General features: G+C 39.2%; 1 protein-coding gene across 1 annotated transcript; it reads left to right on the top strand.

Annotated features, from left to right (window-relative positions):
- Positions 1 to 3,736: 3,736 nt before the first annotated feature.
- On the top strand, positions 3,737 to 20,493 carry LOC116224929 (major histocompatibility complex class I-related gene protein-like). The gene is made up of 6 exons (XM_031585827.1): positions 3,737 to 3,758; positions 17,327 to 17,623; positions 18,856 to 19,146; positions 19,258 to 19,539; positions 20,089 to 20,214; positions 20,441 to 20,493. Exons 1-6 carry the CDS (start codon positions 3,752 to 3,754, stop codon positions 20,491 to 20,493), a joined length of 1,056 nt encoding a protein of 351 aa, XP_031441687.1. The 5' UTR covers positions 3,737 to 3,751.
- The last annotated feature ends 1,007 nt before the right edge of the window (positions 20,494 to 21,500 follow it).

The following is a 21,500-nucleotide window of genomic DNA, read 5'->3' as shown; positions in this document are numbered from 1 at the left end:
GGTATGTATGTAAGTAAACATGAGTAGGGTGAGAGAAAGATGAGGTATCTATGGAGGACTGTGACGATGTGATCGTCCCTACAGATGAATATGTACTCTGGCTGCCATGTCATCGAGCCTGGCTCTTTGGTGTTGCGGGGTGCCAAACATGCACTCTGACCGCAACACCAAAGAGCCAGAGCCTGCACTGTAAGCCCCAATAAGTTGAGTTTACTTAAAAAAATTGAGGAAAGTGGTTGCCTTAAAAACATCGAGTAATGTCTAATGAAAACTTGAGTACATTTAACTTAAAATCTATTGCAATATCAACTGCTTTGCATAGTGACTACACTTAAAGCATTAAGTTCAATGAACATTAAAATTCCAAGTTGATTCAACTTAAAATCTATTGCAATACACTAAGCCCAGATAAGTTGAGTTTACTTAAAAAAATTGAGGAAAGTGGTTGCCTTAAAAACATCAAGTAATGTGTAATGAAAACTTGAGTACATTTAACTTAAAATCTATTGCAATATCAACTGCTTTGCATAGTGATTAAACTTAAAGCATTAAGTTCAATGCACTTAATTCCGAAGTTGATTTCACTTAAAATAAAATCGCTAAAAAAATCGCTTTGCATAATTACTACACTTAAGTGTGTACGTTCAATGCACTTAATTACAAGTTCAAAATGACAAGTTTTTTATTTCACTTTTATTTCAACACTTTTTAGGAAACCAAAAATACAAAAACGTAAAAAATTAACGTTTTTTTTTATTATTGCAACCAGTTAGCACCTACTCGCAAGCTTGCATCTTGTGGCAGCTTGCATTTTCCCAAATTAAGCATAACCTGAACGTACACAGACATTCCTGATATAAACATGGAAAAGGCTCTGTTCTTGCTTAACTTCCATGTTTTAGTCTATAATGTTTAAATAGCTGTGCTCTCTTTTCACAGCTATGAGGACAGTACTTGCACTTCCAAAACATTGTAAAAAAAAAAGAGGAGCGTTTCAATTAAACATGCTACGCATTCAAGTTGTGACCACGTTAGGGTAACCACGGCTGATTTGTAGTTTGTTTTTTTGCCAAATTAATTACAGACTTAATTTACTTAATGCTTTTCAGCTGTCAAGAGCATTCACATTCCCACAATGCACTCTGGTCATGACTAAAACTCAGTAATTGAAAGCCGCTTAACTTAAGTTAACACTTAGGTTATTCACTCATTCGACTTTATCTACAAAGTAGTAGAATATACTTAACATTTGGTAGTAATATCATAAAACTTAAATTCTTTAAGTGAATAAAACTCAGCAATTGAAAGCCACTTAACTTAAGTTAACACTTATGTTTACTCATTCGACTATATCTACAAAGTACTTAGAATTTTGTAGTAATGTCATTACACTTAGTAGAATATACTTAACATTTAGTAGTAATGTCATAAACTTAAATTCTTTAAGTGAAACAAACTCAGTAATTTAAAGCCATTTCACTTAAAGTCATTCACACATTCGACTATATCTACAAATTGGTAGAATATACTTAGAAACTTGTAGTAATGTCATCACACTTAGTAGAATATACTTAACATTTAGTAGTAATGTCATAAACTTAAATTCTTTAAGTGAAACAAACTCAGTAATTTAAAGCCATTTCACTTAAAGTCATTCACACATTCGACTATATCTACAAATTGGTAGAATATACTTAGAAACTTGTAGTAATGTCATCACACTTAGTAGAATATACTTAACATTTAGTAGTAATGTCATAAACTTAAATTCTTTAAGTGAAACAAACTCAGTAATTTAAAGCCATATCACTTAAAGTCATTCACACATTCGACTATATCTACAAATTGGTAGAATATACTTAGAAACTTGTAGTAATGTCATCACACTTAGTAGAATATACTTAACATTTAGTAGTAATGTCATGAACTTAAATTCTTTAAGTGAAACAAACTCAGTAATTTAAAGCCATTTCACTTAAAGTCATTCACACATTCGACTATATCTACAAATTGGTAGAATATACTTAGAAACTTGTAGTAATGTCATCACACTTAGTAGAATATACTTAACATTTAGTAGTAATGTCATAAAACTAAAATTTTTTAAGTGCACTGTAATTAAATTGTTTAAGTACAGTAGACTTGATAAGAAATTGGGGCTAACAGTGTGCATAGATACCTCATCTTTCTCTCACCCTACTCATGTTTACTTACATACATACCTCATCTTTCTCATGTTTGTCCTCCATAGATACCTCATCTTTCTCTCACCCTACTCATGTTTACTTACATACATACCTCATCTTTCTCATGTTTGTCCTCCATAGATACCTCATCTTTCTCTCACCCTACTCATGTTTACTTACATACATACCTCATCTTTCTCATGTTTGTCCTCCATAGATACCTCATCTTTCTCTCACCCTACTCATGTTTACTTACATACTACATACCTCATCTTTCTCATCCTTCTCATGTTTGTCCTCCATAGATACCTCATCTTTCTCTCACCCTACTCATGTTTACTTACATACTACATACCTCATCTTTCTCATGTTTGTCCTCCATAGATACCTCATCTTTCTCTCACCCTACTCATGTTTACTTACATACTACATACCTCATCTTTCTCATGTTTGTCCTCCATAGATACCTCATCTTTCTCTCACCCTACTCATGTTTACTTACATACATGCCTCATCTTTCTCATGTTTGTCCTCCATAGATACCTCATCTTTCTCTCACCCTACTCATGTTTACTTACATACATACCTCATCTTTCTCATCCTTCTCATGTTTGTTCTCCATAGATACCTCATCTTTCTCTCATTCAGAAGAGGCCAGGAACCCCACAGCAGCCCCTGCTGACAGACACAAACCACGTCAAAAACAACTAACCCTAACCCTAGCTATATAAACTGCTAAAATGGACCACAGGAAAATACCATCAAACATCACCAACATTTAGGTACTTAAGTACCATCATTTTGGTATGCCATTGTTTTCTTGGCCATGGCTATACCATGAGTATTGATGTGACAGGTTAGCATGGGTTATAGACCTCCCCTTCCCAGAAAAACATAATAGCCTACATAAAAAAAAATGAAATAAAATAAAATGGGTTTCAAGGAATCATACCACAGTGAAATGATTATAAAAAGTTATTAGCCAAATGCCAGGTGCCAAGCTGTACAACAGTAAAGGTACAGACAAAGGTAAACATCACACGTTTGGCACACCCATGGGGATATCATTTGCTTGCCCCAGTGAATCTTGGGATATGCACAGGTCTTGGGGCCAGAGGAAGCCATGTGGATGCAGCAGAAATCAAGACTCATCAGACCAGGCAACATTTTTCCAATCTGCTATTGTCCAATTTTGGTGAGCCTGTGCGAATCGTAGCCTCAATTTCCTGTTCTTAGCTGACAGGAGGGCCACCAGGTGTTCCATAAAATGAGACCTTAGTTCCTTAGTTAGAAGTTGTGTCTACTTGAATCAAATAAAACATAGGACACAGGTTTCACCCTCAATCACATGCACACATACATGTATTGGCTTGTACACATACACACACGCACACATACACTGTGGTAGAAGTCTGCTGGTAGAAAAAAACCTACTTCCTGTGGTGTGTTTTTTTTTGCACGTAATGTATCCCCATTCCTCACTCGTAAGCACTGTCACAGTATAGTGAACCATGGACGCTACAGGGAGAATGAAAAGAATCCTTCTCTTGTTGCATGTTCTCTCCATGTCAGGTAAGGATGAAGACTGTCTCTCTGTCTCTCTGAATGTGCCTGTGAAGTGGTAGACAAAGGCTTGTTTACAGTAATACCCCTTTGGTAAGGTTACTGCGTTATGATTATGGCTGAGACAAATGAAAAGTCTCAAAAACCGACACATCAAAACAGAGACTTTGAAAGTAAAGAAAATACATAGCTACCATAGCTGCAAGCACTCGTATGATTCAAAATCCAAATTTCCTAGAAAGTATGATCAGGAAATCACAATAATATTGGAAGAGTAATAGCTCAAATCATGCTCAAATGTCAAATGTGACTTTTGTGAGATGTCACAATGTGAGATATGTTTCATTTGCGACTATTCATTTTCATTTGCCTCTGCTCCAGTGAACAGGTATGAGTTCTACAACCATGGTTACTGGTTGCTAGGGAAGTCATGTTGGTTGAAAGTAAGTTAGAGAAAGCTGACATAAAAAGTTGAAAAAAGGGTGAGAATTGATGGACAGAGTGATCATAAGAAGAAAGGAAAGAAGAGTGAACAAGAGTGGCTATGGATAAAGACAGTGACGAGAAAGAGTACAGGGGAAAAGATTAAAAGAAGGAGAGAAAATGGACTGAAGCAAAGAGATGGAGTGTGAGAAAGAGGAGTTGGAGAGGGATATAAAAAAACAAGTCGATGGAGGTTCTATAGAGGGAGAGAATGAGTGAAAATAGGAAACAGAATGGACATAGGGGAGGAAGGAGATGTTATAATGATTGATGGATAAAGTGGAAGATATAGACATGGCATGGAGGAAGTGAAGGAAATGGAAGGGAGGATAGAGGACTGTAAAGGAGGAGAGAAAAATGGAGTGAAGCAGAGAGATGGAGTGTGAGAGACAGTAGACCGTGAGGGATAGAGAGAAAGATGGAGAGAAAAAAAAGAGTTTGGAAGGTGTCTCTTATACAGATGAATTGAGAGGGACAGAGAGAAGAGGAGCCTTGGAACCTTGGCGCAGGCGGCAGTGAAGCACAGGTGCAAGCCAGTTTAAAAACCCTATTATAATGTCACAATGGCCCAATGTAAGTTAATGGTAGAAATTTGATTAGTTTTACTTTAATATCTTAAAAAGTATAAAGTTTAGAGTTGAGTATGTCTTATGAGCAGCATGACCCTTCTCAATGGTTTCTGGCTAATTTGAGCATGAGGAACAAAACTAGGGTACTGTCGTTTATTTCGAGATATTCAAGAACAAAACACTGTTTTGATATTTGCGTGGGGCGCAAAAAGCTTAAAATCTTGAATTTCTTGAATATCTCGCAAAGTGAAGGTTTTAGAGCTTAGAAGCCTTCGTAGAGCATATTGTGGAATAAATCGCAGAAAGATGGAACCGCCAGCGACACCATTGACCCATATGCATGTTCGGCTTAAATCATACTGATAATCATTTAACAAATGTGTGCTTTTTTTAAATTGCTTGAAGCATGTCTTATAATCATATAACCAATGTATGCTTGCTTGAGTCAGGTTTGACAAACCCATATCCATATATGCTTGCAGACAACTGTTTGAAGAGTGAAATATGCATACATGCTGTATGATGATATACTTATATACTGTGTGGAATGTGCTTACATGCTGTAGAACGATATATGTGTTTAAGTATGTTGAAATATTTGTACGTGTCTGTAAGAAAATGTGCTGAATTGTGTTTCAAGAGGAAACACCTGGCATGGAAAACAGGAAATGTACCCTATAGGGGCCCAGAGAAGGACACAGGCTGTGAATAAGCACATGATGAACCGAACACATCTTTTTTAACCATGACCAAATAAGGAGAGGTCCGTTACTAAAAAGAGGAAGCCAGGGGGGATAAAAGGGGGACACAGGGTGTTAGTCAGTAGGATTTGCTTTTTTGAGGGATGGTCTTGCTTTGGTGTTTGGAGAAGAGTTACGTGGTTTGCATTTTGCTTGTATCTTTTTGACCTCTTTGACATTAAATCTTTGAGGTGCTAACTCAATACTAAGAACTCGCTTCTGCGTCAGTTTTATGGAGTGAGTTCCCCCCGCGCCCGCTACACACCTCGCTTTATTACACCTGTTAGATCAGCATCCTGTGGCGCGGAACGTCCGATATTTAAGAAAGGTGGGGGCCTCTGGCACAGAAAAACCTGTGGACTGTGTGAAAAAGGTGAGTTGTCCCTCTCTTTCACTCTAGAAGAGAGTACGTGAAGGTGATCTCAGAAGGCATCCTGATTGATCCCTTTTCGTATCTTGGCTGAAACATGCGAATAAGGCTTGGCTGAAATGATTTTTCCGAACTAAGTTGTATTCTGATTTGCATGGCCCATAGCCGTATTAATTACTTGTGAGAGCGTATCGAAAAGCTCACGCGTTGAAAAGCACTCAAGGATTTTTATAGGTGGCCACAATTACGCATTTCTTAACAATATATAAACATGCGTATTCCCGTAATTTTTGAGACCAAATTCAAGTGTCTACGACCTTCAGAAGCTGAGATACAGATGCGCTGGACGGACGAGCACGTGCGCTAAAAGGCCGTGGCAAAATCTCGATGTTCGCTCAGGTGACAGTAAACGACAGTACCCTAGTTTTGTTCCTCATGGTCAAATTAGCCAGAAACCATTGTGAAAAGTCGTGCTGCTCATACTCAACTTGAGCCTGCTAGTGGAGTACTTTTTGCGCCTCGTGAATTTCAAAAAATAGTTTTTTCTTGAATATCTCGAAAAGGAAAGGTTTTACAGCTTAGAAACCTTCTAGTGCATATATAAACATGCGTAATCCAGTCATTTTGAGACCAAATTCAAGTGTCTATGACCTTCAGAAGCTGAGATACAGATGTGCTGGACGTGCGCTGAAAGGGCGTGGCAAAATCTCGATGTTCGCTCGGGTTACAGTAAACGACAGCACCCTAGTTTTGTTTCTCATGGTCAAATTAGCCAAAAACCGTTGAGAAAACTTGTGCCGCTCATAATCCATACGTAACCTATAGCCTGCCACTGGAGTATATTATATTTCAGATTATAATCTGCTGGTCTTTCAAAGCAGCAATTTCATTTGGACATAATTTACACCTTATGTGAAAAGTCACATTTTTCTTGGCCTACCACATCTTTCCTTCACAAGGACTATTCCTGTGGCTTTCCATTTTCTTACTACATTTCTGACTGGAGATAAACACCTCAAACCTTTTTGATAACTTTTTATATCCCTTTCCTAATTCATATTGACAAATCATCTTAGCTTAGCTTTTTCATGATTTGTTACAGCTTTATTTGCAGTTTAAGGTTCAATCAGCTGATGAAAAGAATTTTGTGTTTCAATCGGTCAGGTACAGGTATTCAAATCAACACACTTAAAAGGATGCCCAAATTTGTACACACCCTATTTTTCACATTCATTTTTATGCAACTCAATACTGCTACATTAAGATTTTTTGTTTGAACAACATCCCATCATCCAGCTTTCTCTAGAAAAGTAATGACATATTGCTGTGATGTTTTCTTATCAAGTCAGAGCAAATTAACATGCAACCTCAGAGGGATGCCCAAACGTTTGCATAACACTGATACATGCCAGCCAAATCGCTTCTCATTTGCATAGGATTAAACCTTTCCCAACTTTTTTTGCTCGCTTCGTCCAATTTGCTCGTCTAGATCACAATCAGACACAGAGTTAAAGTAAAACTTAACCACAAACATTTACCCCAGGCATTCTGCATTTATAAGGCTACTGTAAATAAAATAAACTGAAAATGTAGCTTTTGGTCAGTGGAGTGTGCTGAAGTTTGGTCAGTCGTGATATCTTTTACAAATTAGCCTGCCTCTTGAATTGTGTCAAAGACGGCCCTATCGTCTTTTATGTAAAATCAATTTAAATGAAACTTTTCACGTGATTATATTCCAGTTTTTAATAGCCTACCTTTTATTTCCTGGTGACAGGAAAGCTTTTTAATGTCATATTGTTGTAGGTTTCTCGCTTAACAGTAGCCTGTTTGAGGGACGTAGTAGGCCTACAGCTGCTATCATCCAAAAAATAGCTGAATTGATTACTTTTGTGATAAAAGCATGAAACTTTGCACAATTGCTTCTAAACATGTAACAATCAATTTGTGATATGGATCCAAGCTAGGTTAGGGTCTGGACTCGAGATCTGCGCATGCCCTAAAATTGCCGACATGGAAACAAAGCTGAAAAATTAAATGCTTAAAAACAGGTCTTAAAATAAAAAAATGAACTCGGAACTGATATACTGTATGTGTTGCATATGTGGTATTCTGTGCTAGAAAGTGTTTAAGATATGGTCGCGTGACCTCTTTTTAAGATCACTTGGGATACCTGTGGTGAGAAGATACGTGGTGCTAAAATCCGTGTGTGTGTGTGTTTATGGCCGGTGGACTGGTTTAAGTGGAGTGTGTGAGAGAGAGAGAGCTCTTGGTGTTTTGCCTTGGCTGTGTTTCAGTGCAGTGTGTGTTGTCTTGTAGTTCTGCCTGACCTGTTGAGTTGTTTTGTGAGTGTGTGTGTGTGTGTGTGTGTGTGTGTGTGTGTGTTCGTTCCCCTGTCTTTGGCACACTGGTGTAGTCTGAGTGTGTGTGTGTGTGTGTGTGTGTGTGTGTGTGTGTGTGTGTGTGTGTGTGAGGGTGTGTGTTAGGGAAGTGCATGGGCAGCCTGTTGTGGAACTACAGCTGAATGTAGAGAGTAAATCAGTAGAGTGGAGTAATTCACACACACACTATGCATTTCGCTGAATAACTGCTATGGGAGGTGGAAAGCCAGTAAATGTGTGTCTAAAGGTGTGTGTGTGTGCACGTGCACATGCGTGCATGTTTGGCTATGTTTGTATGTGTGTGCACATACGTGTGTGTGTGTGTGTGTGTGTGGTTTGCCATGCGTTTGTGTGTGTATGGGTTTGTGTGTGTATGTGTTAAAATGGATGTCAAAATTTGAGCAACAGCTAAATATTAAAGAGAAAGGGAGGCCACTGTCAGATACTGCTTCAGTGCAAAAATCCGTGGATTACCACCAGGGTTGAGAGGATTACTTAAAAAAAATGTATTCCGATACAATAACTGATTACCTGATAAAAAATGTATTCAGTAACCTAATCCAAGTATCACAATATTAAAGTAATGTAACTTGATTACTTTCTGTTACTTTTGGATTTCCTCAATGCCAAAAACATTGGTCCAACCTTGAAGACAAAGACATGTAGGCCTACTGCTAGTGTCATAAACTGTGTGACTCAATGGTCTCATGCATTTCATGAAGTGGTTGTGCTACCCACAAACCCCTCCTAAAATGGCACACGCCAGCTTTTTCAGATGACATACTTTCTGCATTTGTGCAGTGGTAGTGCTATATAAATAACATCTGGTGTGGGTGTCCTACTTATTACTGAGGAAATGAACTTAGTATGCTACAAATATCAAATGTACTATATTGTCATAGCTATGTCTTAGACAACAATCTGAACTCAATATTAAATATGTAAGGCTTTTTCATGTGCCACGGTATTGATTGGAATGTCAGGAGAAATTTTACTAGTGAATCACACGTCATTTGCGACAACACAGAAGAAAGTGTGTATGAACCATTGAAAATGAAAATAAACAGGTCATCCCCCACTTTTCTTAGCCGTAGTTAAACACTCTCTCACTGTCAACACTCTCTGTCACTGTCAATACCTTGCATCATTTTACACTTTTTGCCCAATCCCCTTTGCAATATATCGTGGGCCTGCTTGGCGGAAATGTGACCTAGTTCAGTTTGTTGCCCTGGAGGAAAATGGGCATGAGGGCGGTGTGGTTGTGGTTTGATGTGTGCATATATGTCACGCCAGTGCTGAACTCTGCTCCTGCGACGCCCCCTTTGACTTCAACTCACGCACCTCCGCCTCATTCACAATCACCGGAGTACTAATCACGCACACCTGTCACCTCTCTACTTAAACCCTTCACTCCGTGTCTGACCTTGCATCACCATAAGATGGCTTTCACTTAAGCGTATTCTGTAAGTCAACAGCACCTTAGAAAAGAAAATGAGGAAACCAAGTTTTAAGAATCAAACCTGCCCTGTGCTCGGTGTTTTTTAAAGACAAATCTGCTTGCCATTATGCAAATTCATCCTACAGACCTACAGTTGCACCACAAAGCAATACAAAATAAAATCAGCACAGATTTAGAACATTCACAGTATTTTTAATGAATCAAGTGTCCACTTTCTGAACTGTCAAAGATAACGCTGAAACTTCAATTAAACTGCCACGAACATATTTCGGCCAGGGGTTTGTGTTTTATTTAAACACGATCATTCCAGTTATCACAGTCCGCCTTTTTCATTATGTTTGTAGGCAAGTAATACTAACAGGTTAGCTAACCAACTTTAACCTTAGCTAACTGGATGTCTGTGTAGACGTTAGAAGTGTTGGTCTTGCCTGTAAATGCTTCATGAAATTTGACGTGGAGAGTACTTGGACAACGACAGTATTTTCACCGCGGGGAGCCATAAGGTGCACTACACTGTTATGTTATTCCCACTTTCAGCTTCGAGGACAAAATAGTGTCGATATTTCCAGCCAGGGAAAGCATTTTTTTAACTCAAGGTCATCAAATGGACTTGTAGTTTTCTCTGTTCTCTTCTTGTGACGTGTTGTAAAGTGCCCATGTGGATGATAGTATAATGTTCTGCATTTTTAAATCGATTTATATTCCTGTTAATAATCCCAATTTTTGCTAAAAGTATCTGTAATCTAATTACGTCTTTTTTTTGTAACTGTACCGGAATACAGTTACCCTTTTTTGTATCCTAATTACATAACACCGTTCCGTTACTCCACAATCCAAAATGCCCAGTGTTCCGAAAGCCCGATATTCCGAAATATCAATATTCCGAAAAATAGTCCGAAATATCTTTACTCCGACAAATTTAAACCCACTGGCATAATTTAGAAATATTTTAAATGGCACAAAACACACAGAGCATTTAGTTTGCACAGTGGAGCGGAATTGCCCACTGGGCTATCACGCATATAACTTTTCTTAGGTAATATTTGTTAACTTAGTCTGTTCTGGTTTTGAATATAGCGTACCACTCGTGCGAAGGAAATCACCGGCAGATTGTCGCAGGACATTACATGCGCAATGCACATCATAGGCCTGATTTCTTCAATGCAATGCCATTTTGGATAGTGTTGTGTGTGTCCGGCTGGTAACAAGAGCAGGGGCTGAGATCCCATTTCATTGTAGGGGGGGACAATACATGGTAACATTTCAGAGAGTAATTCCTGGAGGGGGGGGGGGGACATGAAAAAATTGCTGTAACGAGAGCTAGCATAACTTAGCTGCTAAATACCGAATTCTCTTATAACATTTTACATCTGTCACAATGTACCCTGAGATATTGGAGTGACACGTCGTTTTTTCCGAATTTCCAAAGCCCAAAACACAAGGGGAAAGGTGCCGGCTGTGGATTAAACAGTGTGGGAGACCCCACTCCCAACTCAATATATCAAAGATCAACAAACACACATATGTCTGCTCTAAAGTAAATGAAGCTGCTTGCAGCTAGCTATCTAGGGAACTATGTTATCTAGCTAACTATCTAGTTGAGGGAAGATCCCCAAACAGTTTTGGTTCATGTCAACTAGTATTATAAACACTTCTAGTACATAAATAGTCTCTCCAACAAATTTGTTAATGTTAAAATAAAAATGTTAATGTTACCGTCAAAATGTTAATGTTACCGTCTGTAAAATTGCACGCTGAACTATCGATAGCAAACACCAGCAAGTTGCAAGGAGCTTAATATACTGTATCAATGTTGAACAAAACGTCCCAAAAGGCCATTGTGAACTTTTTATATTTTAATCTTTGTAGCATTTTGTGAATGGCAATGACATATCCCTTGAACAATAATGTTACCAGCAGCTGTCTTGCTCCACACTGCTACATTACTGTACTGTACTCTACATTGTCACCATCCTAGCTAGCTAGCTTTGCTAGATAGATACCTCCCCAGAGTCTCTCGCCAGAGACGGAATAAAGAATAAGAGTAAAGAATCTTTGTAGGTTATTAGCTAGCTTGAAATATTATATACAGATCTTAACTGCGTTCGAGAATGAGGTCAATCTCTTAACATATCGTGTATCATAGCGGCAGTGACAGGGGAGAGAGGAGGAACAATCTCACAATCTGACTTTCTACTGGGCTGATTGACTGAAACACGGAGTTGCCGGTAGCCCCGCCCCTTGGAAACAGCATGTGAACCAAACCACTTTGAGGAATAGGGGGATCATGATTTTTCAACACTTAAAAAACACATTGTTTTACGTTCATAATTATCACCGCTTGTGTCGTCGTGCTTTTTTTTTATATTTCTATTTTATTTTTTAAAAAAAATTGGTTTTCTTTCTAATGATTGTTGGGGGGGACATCTTTATGGTAGGGGGTACACGTCCCCCCCGTCCCCCCCGGGATCTCCGCCAATGAACAAGAGGTAGGCTAATCAGCAAATTTGTTTCACCAACTTTATTAGGAGACAGGCAAACACCTGTCTCTGCGCTTAAGCTGCGTCCTCCACAGAAGAGAAAGTGGAGGCGCCTGGAGAGGAGAATTGCGCGTCTCAAACGCTATTACAACCAAGGGGTTTGCACGCTGCCGGAATACTGGGCAGCAGTTCAGTTCTTGGTCCACAACTTTGGTTGTCTTGTTTGACGTAGGCCTATTATTATTATTATTATTATTATTAGTATTATAATAAATTAATTAAATTATTATTATTATTATTATTATAATAATAACCTAGGCCAGAGGTCTTCAACCGGGGGTCCGCGACCCCCAGGGGGTCCGCGGAGGTACTGCAGGGGGTCCGCCAAATGATTTCATCTGAAGCATTTTTTTCCTCTTCCAAAAATGTACAACGTCCAAAAGGCTACATAAACATAAACAGAACGTAAAAATTGCTTTCTACTCCTTAAAAATAATACACAGGCTACCCATGAGTCTTCAGGCGATCATTTGATCATAATGGCAACATATGCACGTTTAGCTACATTTAGCTATCTGGTGCCAAAAGACGTTACCTGCCATAACCATACAATTTGAAATAATTGATCGTTTGTAATTTCTCGGAACAAAAACTCCGCGTCAGACACCACTGATGGCGGTTCAGATGATCTACCTTCAGAGGATGCCAACATGAACAGCCAAAAGCGCAAACGGGAGAAGACAGGTAAATATTCAGAGAATTATCTGAAGTTTGCCTTCACCTACAAAGAGACTGATGGTGAAGAATTAGCAGTGTGCGTGGTTTGCTCTTCCGTGCTATCAAACGAAACTATGAAACCATCAAAGCTGCAAAGACACTCAAAGACAACCCATGCTCACTTGAAAGACATTTTTTTTATATTTCCCGTTTAAAATCTTTTGAGGGCCAGCAGACCTTGAAAATTAGCCAAAGTGTGCGAGCTAGCTTTAAAAGCCTCTTATCAAGTTGCATTACGTGTCGCTCAGACCAAACAGCCATACATAATTGCGGAACGTTTAATATTGCCAACAGCTAGTGATATGTGCAAAACAATGTTTGGGAAGGATGAGTACGTAAAAAAACTGAAAAGCATCCCAATGCCCTCCCTATTGAATTTAATTGGCAGCTGATGTGAGGGCACTATTAGTCGCAAAACTCCCGAAGGTAGATTATTTTGCAATACAATTAGATTAATCCACCGATGTGTCAAACGAAGCTCAGCTTTTAGCTTTTTTGTGATTTGTCGACCAAAATGAGATGCAGGAGGAATTTCGATTCTGTAAGCAGCTGCCTGGAGGTAAAAAAAAGTTCGGAGATTTTCAAAGTGATCGACAATTTTTTCCATGAACATGATATACCCTGGCCAAAATGTGTCGCGATGTGCACAGACGGTGCAAGAGCCATGTATGACGCACTGCATGCTTCATAGGGAGAATATCGTTGCCAAAGACATGAATGATGAATTCTCAAACGTCAGATCTCTCACTAGGTATGAGATATTTCATCCATACTTAAGCTTCTCAAGCTACTCAATTCTTTGTCCCTCCCTAATTGAATATAGAGTGACGACTAACTGTAAGGGAGAACAAATGTCAATAATAAACAGAATAAATTGAAACTAGTTGTGTGTCACAGATGATTTGTAATTCTGTTCAAACATGTGTAGGGGAGTGTGTGTGTGTGACTGACACTTAGTTCCAAATAAATTATATGAATATCAGGCCCAAATTTGGGGCGGCGGGGGTGGGGGTCCCTGCTCAGCGTCTCTCTCAGCCAAGGGGTCCTTGGGCTGAAAAAGGTTGAAGACCCCTGACCTAGGCTATTTAGAATGATGCAGGTTTTTTGCTCTGAAAGTTGGCTATCATAAAAGTTTTGTTTGCGATGCAAATGCCATCTGTGTATAATAATATTCTGAATTAAAGTTCATGGTTGTGAAATAAAGGCATTTATATGTTTATGATTGTGTAATTAATGAATTGATGTGCATGTGGGCTATAGTGGTTCACGTTGCTGTTCTCACAATTTCGGAACAGCGGGCTGTCCGGCTAATGAGTTTTGTGTTGTCGGGGTATAGGGCTACCATAACTTTGGTATCTGGACAAATTAGCATATTTTCGGAATACCGAGTTCTCGGAATACTGGGCTTTCGGAACATTGACATGGCACCAATCCTGGTTACCACAGGGTTTACAGATTTATCTTATTTGGTTAGAGCAATTGACATGAGAAATCAAAGTCCCACATTACATCTAGTCTTAAATTAAAGCTATTCAGCAAAGTAAGGATTGACCGATCAAGCAGTTGCCATAAGCGTCCAGAAGCACAATAGCCAGGTAACTAAAGACCGTGAGATAATGAACAGGTGAATCAGTGTGGTGTACATGGGAGAGCAAGAAGTGGCATTTTGTGGGCATGATGAATCTGCTCTTAGTCTGAACAGGGGTCATTTCATTGAGCTTGTAAATGCCACATAGTCATAGATCGTTTGGCCTCATTGAAAGATGTTTATGAAAGAGATTGTTACGACTACCATGTTATGAGGAGATAGCCTAGTTCCCGGTGTTCAGTTTGTGTTGTACATAGGCAGGGCCGGCTCTAGCCCTTTGGTTGCCCTAGGCGAGATTGAGTTTTGCGCCCCCCCCCCCCTACACACACACACACACACACACACACACACAATACTTAACATCACTTTACTTTGCATAGCAGTTTTTTCACCCACTTATAATTATACTATTCTACATTGCAGTTCAACAATAAATGTTGCATGGACAACAAACACCAGAATAGTTTCAGAACATTTTCTTTTTTATTATTTTAAATAATTTATTACACACTCAAAGTTAGGATTAGGTTAATTCCATAAACTGTGCAAAACACTCTTAAGCACCTGTAAGGACATTTAAGCAAATTATGACCCTCTATACCCTAACTATACTCTCTACAAACAAACTGCTTTTATGGATACTGTACGTACCACTAAAAAATATCTCAAATACCTCACTACAATTCTTCCAGTCATTTAGGCCACTCCTAATGAGGTGGTTATTTTTCTGTGAAAAGAGCTTGCAGCAGAAGCAATACAGAGTATTGTTTTTCCTTGAATATACAAGCCAGCTTCTCTTGATTTTCTCCCCATTTACTAATTTCCTGTAGAAGTGGTTGTGGTGGCAGCTTCTCCCATCATCTCTTTTTGGAAATGTAAAGTCTGGACTGGTCTGGTATGGTCCTCTGCAAACTAACTCTGTCCTTACCGGATCACAGAGGGCTGGCCAGTCAGCAGGATCTATAGGTTCTCCCTGGATAGCAGGAATTGTGGAGGGTGAGGTGTCTGCAGGCGGCAGTGTAGTTTCACTGGTGCCCTGAGTGCTTGATGTGGTCCTGGACGTCCCTTCACCTTCACCTGTATTCAAGCATATTGTATAGCAAGACAAGCAGTGTTTAATATAATAAGTGAAATGATCATGAATGTGGTTGAACTTCTTTAAGAAAACAAGCTATTGTATTTAATACATGCTAACATGTTTCTATTGTACTTTAAAGTATGGATGTGGCTTGAATAAATACTATTAAATAGACTCACCTGATGCAGGCGGTGTGTTCCTGGCCTGTGCGTTACTGGCCCCTTGAGTACTACTGGATGTCCCTTCTCCTGCAGCTGTATTTAAACACAGAGTTCATCCATGCTGTTCGTTACACAGTTGCATTTGGTCATTTCTATCATCCTACCACATAGTTGCATTGTACAAATACATTTTATCTGACCATGTAACTTGTATTAGATATATTACAATTACTGACATAAGGCTAAATAATACTAGGCTACTGATTACAATTAGTAGTATTGATGTGATGTGATTATGAAAGTAATAATTGCTAATAGTAATAACAATAACAAAAACAGCAACAATAGTACTAGTTGTGTAGGCTACTTACAAAGTTCAGAGGGAGGCGAATCAGGCGTCCTTTCTACAGCGGCCTCTGCAAAAATTGCCTGAGTGCATCTGGCCAATTTAAAAAAAAAAAAAATTTTTTTTAGTATATTCCTGGGGAGGAACTGTACAGAAGGGTGAACACCACCACTATCCCCAAAATGGTTACTGTGTGTGTATGCACCTGCTAGTTGTGAATTCACTAAACAGAACTTATGCCATTTATAATGAATGTAGACAGCAACTGTACTTTTCATAACTAGCATACGTTATCCAGATACTGGTCTTTTGACATTTACATCCATGTAGGTTATCAGTGAAGCTACGTTTGCTAGTAATAGCCTACGTAGCAAATTAGCAAAGTAACAGTCGCTAGCTAGCTATAGCTAGCCTAAGTGACAGCAATGAAACGTCCAATATTAGGTGATGCACAATACTACATGTATTTCGTTTGACACCTTAATGGCTGAGATGAGAAGACTTACCTCTATACTTGGCTTTCTTTTCCTCTTCTTCCTTTCTTCGTTTTCGTCCCTGTGCTCCAGATGGTTTTGACCGCTTCATTTTTGCGAATGTCACGTAGCTGACACGCTCACGGCTCACCCCACCCTGGCAGTGTGCCCTCACATAACTAACGTAACTTAACGCAACCGTCCCCCCCCCCCCCCATCGACAATAACAATCAATTAAATCTAAAAATCAGGTTGAAGTAAACGTATGACTGAAGGGGCGCCCTCGGATGATAATGAATGAACATGTGATAATGATAATTTATGAACATGTTTTTATTTGCTTGTTATTCTAACTATGATTAATGGGAAGTAGGTCCAAGGGCGACACTAGAGGACGCCCCCAAACCATTTGTCGCCCTAGGCAGTCGCCTAGTTCGCCTATAGCAATCGCCGGCCCTGTACATAGGCCTACTTACAGTGTCTGAAGGCAGCTCATTTGTCCAATCATGTATCATTTTGATATCCTCAATCCTACACAGCATGCATTGCAAGACATTTGATACCTGGATTATATTGTTTTTAGTTTAGATGTGGTGTGGCTCCTATATTAAATGTCTAACACTTCACTACTGCATTCTGCTTTTCATTCCTCATAAATATTTTTCCTCGCTGTAGATTTGAAAGTTGAAAGTTTGGAAGAGCGACATTCTCTGCACTATGTGTACACGGCCCTGTCAAAGCCAGTCTCTGCACCTGGAATCTACGAATTTACTGCTATGGGCCTACTGGACGACAAGAAGATTGATTACTATAACAGCAGAGACAAGGTCAAGATTCCTCAACAGGACTGGATGAAAGAAAAGCTTCCAGCGGAATACTGGAACCAAGGCACCCAGTCACGCAAAAGCAAAGAGCAGTGGTTCAAAGTCAATGTAAACATTCTGATGGAACGCATGAGACACAACAACTCAGGTGAGTCCCAGCACATCCTGATAGCATAGTTGCGTCAGCAACAGACACACCTTCATTAGCCATGATTCCACTATCGGGCCAGTGCGAGCTAGGGCTGTCTAATAGCCTGTAGCCTCATGCAGAGAACAAAAACCTGCAGTATTGGCCTAAAACCTACCCATAGCATGCCACCTTGCAGTAAACGTCACCCATTTCACCAGTGAGCTCATTTTCGTGGAATGTACACCAAATAACAGCTTCAAAATCATTTTGGTGGTACACTGACTTGTAATAAGGAGAATGGTGTATGTGCCACTGCCACAGCATGCATAGTTTTGCACTGGTATGTAACTTTGGGGAACAGTGGAATCCGACATAGGCTCTAACCTTATTGGTTTCACAGAGACTTGTAGTTTTTCCAGATGCCCAAAGAGGCTAGTGTCGTGGTGAAAACCAGCCACTCTCTTGCAATTCCACAACCAAGAGTCAAAAGGATCTGAAATGTATTGTAGTCATTAAGCCACAATATGGAGATGGTCCATGGATTAGCTCGATCTCACTGTATGAATGACTGGTCAGTCTTTTTAAAGACTCCTACTCTCTTGTGTTTGGCTGTTCTCCAAAGCCAATTAGAACTAACCCCATCCTCTAACAATTTACTCAATCTTAACTTATCTCTCTCCCTCTCTTTGTGTGTGTCTTAGACACCACTCCCATTTTAATTAATGTTGTCTCCACCCGGTTATCTCCCTCTAAGTCAGTCAGCCTAATTGATGTGTACCTCGGTAGTTGTGTTACTCAAAATGTCTTAGCTTTTATGCCCGTCAACCGAGTCAGAACGACACTTATCAAAAATGTTGGTTGTTCAGTCTCCCCTTCTTTATCAAGCTACCGTTGCACATTTTTATTAGCCCTAATATTAAGCAGAGGCCTGATTTTGCGTGCCGACCAGCTCCAACAATTATCCATTTTCTAATTATCAGTTAAGGTTATTTGTAGTGTGTTGATACTGACTAACTTCTTCTGGCACTGAACCTCGCTTCCCTGACTCTGCTAACCCAGCCTTTCACCTTGCCACGCCTCAAGCACCAGTTAGACCTGCTTGGCCCAAGGACAATCGTCGGGCCAAAAGCCCCTGGTTGCAAGCCCCAAGGGGGACGCAACTGGCCTTGGCACACACCAGTTTGCCCAAGATTGGCCCGATAATGGAAACATGGCTATTAATGCTTATTTTTACCTATTCTTTTCCTCAGATATTCATGTCCTTATGTGGAGACATGGCTGTGAAGTTATCACCATGTCAGACGGGTCTCTCAAGTTTGAGAGGGGTGTGGACGAATACAGCTATGACGCCAAGGATTTCCTTTCCTTTGATGAGTATTCAATGCAGTGGGTGGCCGCTGTTAATGAAGCTGTAGCCACAAAACACAAGTGGGATGGGGTGCCAACCCTAAACCAGTACACCAAGGGCTACCTGGAGACAGAGTGTGTGCGTTGGCTGCGTGATTTCAGAAGATACAGGGACGAGAAGGAAAAGCAGACAGGTTGTGTGTACTTACACTAGCGCCAGATCCATCACTTTTGTTAAATTCAGTTTGCAGCAATTCATTATATTATGAATAATATTTATTCATTCTTTCTTTTTGGTTCATCAGATCCACCAAAGATTCATCTGTTTGCTAAAGATGGCCAATCTTCAGATACATTGAAGTTGACCTGTATGGCCACAGGCCTCTACTCAAAAAACACTGAGATCAGCATCCTGAAGTCTGGCTGGTCTGTAGCGAAAGGTTACCCTCATGATTTCTTGCCCAATGATGATGGAACCTACCAGATCAGACTGAGTGTGGACGCAAAGAAATCAGAGATAGATAATTATGGATGTGAGGTGAATCACGGGGACCAGAAAACCACACTTGTAGCCCAATGGCCCAAAGGTGTAACCACATTGCCTGGTTATGCCTTTCAATTTACAACTAGAACCCCATGGAATGAAATTCCTGGTAGGTGTAAACCTATTAGGCAGTAAAAACCTTTCTGATTCTGATTCTGATTCTGAACTTTACAGATCAGAGTGTATTTGTACCACAAAGAAAACAGGAATCACATTTTAAATGATCCCTCTGTCATCAAGTAATTTCAGTAGTTTATTTCATGAAACTAAACACTAACAATCTCATGGCTCTGACAGCCTTCTAAGTTGAACAATCATGTAACTTGTATAATAATAATAATAATAATAATAATAATAATAATAATGGTGCTGTTCTGGAAATATGACCATTTTAATTGATTCTGGTAATCTTCCAATAATTCCAGAATGAGATTAATTTATTTCATCTTCAAATAAGGTCTGAGCAACAGTTATGATCTATTTTTGATTAGAATCAGGTCTGGACAAGACAAGACAAGATCACACTTACCTTGAAACCACAAATGCCCAAGTCTCTGAAGAGCACATAAAGCATTTTTGTTGCTCTTTGCAGATGGAATATTATCTACTAATACTCCCTCCTCCATTGGAGGGTGTTGGCCATATGTGCTGGGGCTGCTGGGGCTGCTGGTGGTGCTGGTGATCGTGGGGGTCATTTGTGTGAAAAAAGGCATTATTGGTAAGTCCTCTATATGACAGAAATTGAAAGCAGATTCAAATTGAGATAATGACTAATTAAAATCTAATATAACTTCTTACTGTATAGTTTGATTTGTATTTAAACAGTGTACTGATTAAATCATTTGCTTGTGATCTTCATGACCATATCAATTTATATTTGGTTTGGTGTGTGATTAGATACACTGATTCATGTGATTCTCTGCTCTTCTCTGTTTGTCTCTCAGAGGTTTCAGAGGGACGTCTCAAATTCAGTCGCCCAAGTTCCGGTATGTATTGAGTGTTATGTACACAAATCTAAAATGTGAGCCAGAAGGAGAAGTAAAGTACTACATCAGAATTTGGCATAATATATCCATTAGTGGAATGGTTATTGGACTCTTCTTTCCTTTTGTAAAGAAACCGGACAGTAATAATAAATCTGGTCATATCACTTATAGAATATCACTAATTACTACTTTACTATGTTGTGTTGTCTCACTCATTTCTCTCTTTCCATTTGCTCTGAACAGAAACAGTCACCCAGTAGCAGTAATGAAGAACTAAGCAATGTTGCTGAAGGTAGTGATTTGATTAAACCTCTGTGTCAAATTGTCTGTACTTGATATATTCAAGCTTAGTAGTAATAACTAATGAACAACCTGCATACATATCTTCACTACAAAAAAAATCAGTGACATGCCTGTCTGAACATCAGTGGAATGGTGAGTATATGAGCAGCTCCCACTGGGAGACAAATGTGTCTGTGTGATTTAAAATACAAACTTTAAATAAAAGGTCTTTCTGTTTCAGGAGTTTCTTCCCAAGGATGAAGACCAAGAATGCCCCTACAAGCTATTGTTCTGAATGCTCTTAAAAGCAAATTTTACAAATAGGTCAGATTATTAAATAGCACCTGTTACAAACTATGCCAAAAATCTTGTTTTGGGGGATTTGGTGTCTTGAACCAAAGTTGGGGAGTTGGTTACATGTAACGACATTACCAAATCAATGTTATTGTAATGCGTTTCAATTACTGAGGGAAAAATGTAATTGAATTGCAGTTACTGATCAAAATGTTGGTGGTTACATCTGAACACATTCTTTTCGGTAAAAAGCTTTAGAGCTTATATGTAGAATACAACATTTATTCTACAATATATAATATTCAATATAACGAGATGCTTTGCATCTTTTTCACCATCTAGACAGGCTCCATTCATTTGGCAGTATGCGCTCAAATTTGAGTGTTGTTTTTTATTGGTTCTCCTGTTTGTATTTGCACCACCTCTCATATGCCAATCAAAA

This window comes from Clupea harengus, chromosome 19 (assembly GCF_900700415.2).
Source record: "Clupea harengus chromosome 19, Ch_v2.0.2, whole genome shotgun sequence".
NCBI classification, from domain to species: Eukaryota; Metazoa; Chordata; class Actinopteri; order Clupeiformes; family Clupeidae; genus Clupea; species Clupea harengus.
Note: the sequence above shows the minus strand (reverse complement) of the source record. Positions and strands in the feature narration are given on the sequence as shown.

What these genes read in the sequence shown, in the direction of transcription:
- LOC116224929 (XM_031585827.1), top strand. An exon ending in CATGAGACACAACAACTCAG is followed by an intron (nt 17,624 to 18,855) that starts GTGAGTCCCAGC and finishes TCTTTTCCTCAG; the next exon opens with ATATTCATGTCCTTATGTGG. An exon ending in TGTGAAAAAAGGCATTATTG is followed by an intron (nt 20,215 to 20,440) that starts GTAAGTCCTCTA and finishes TTTGTCTCTCAG; the next exon opens with AGGTTTCAGAGGGACGTCTC.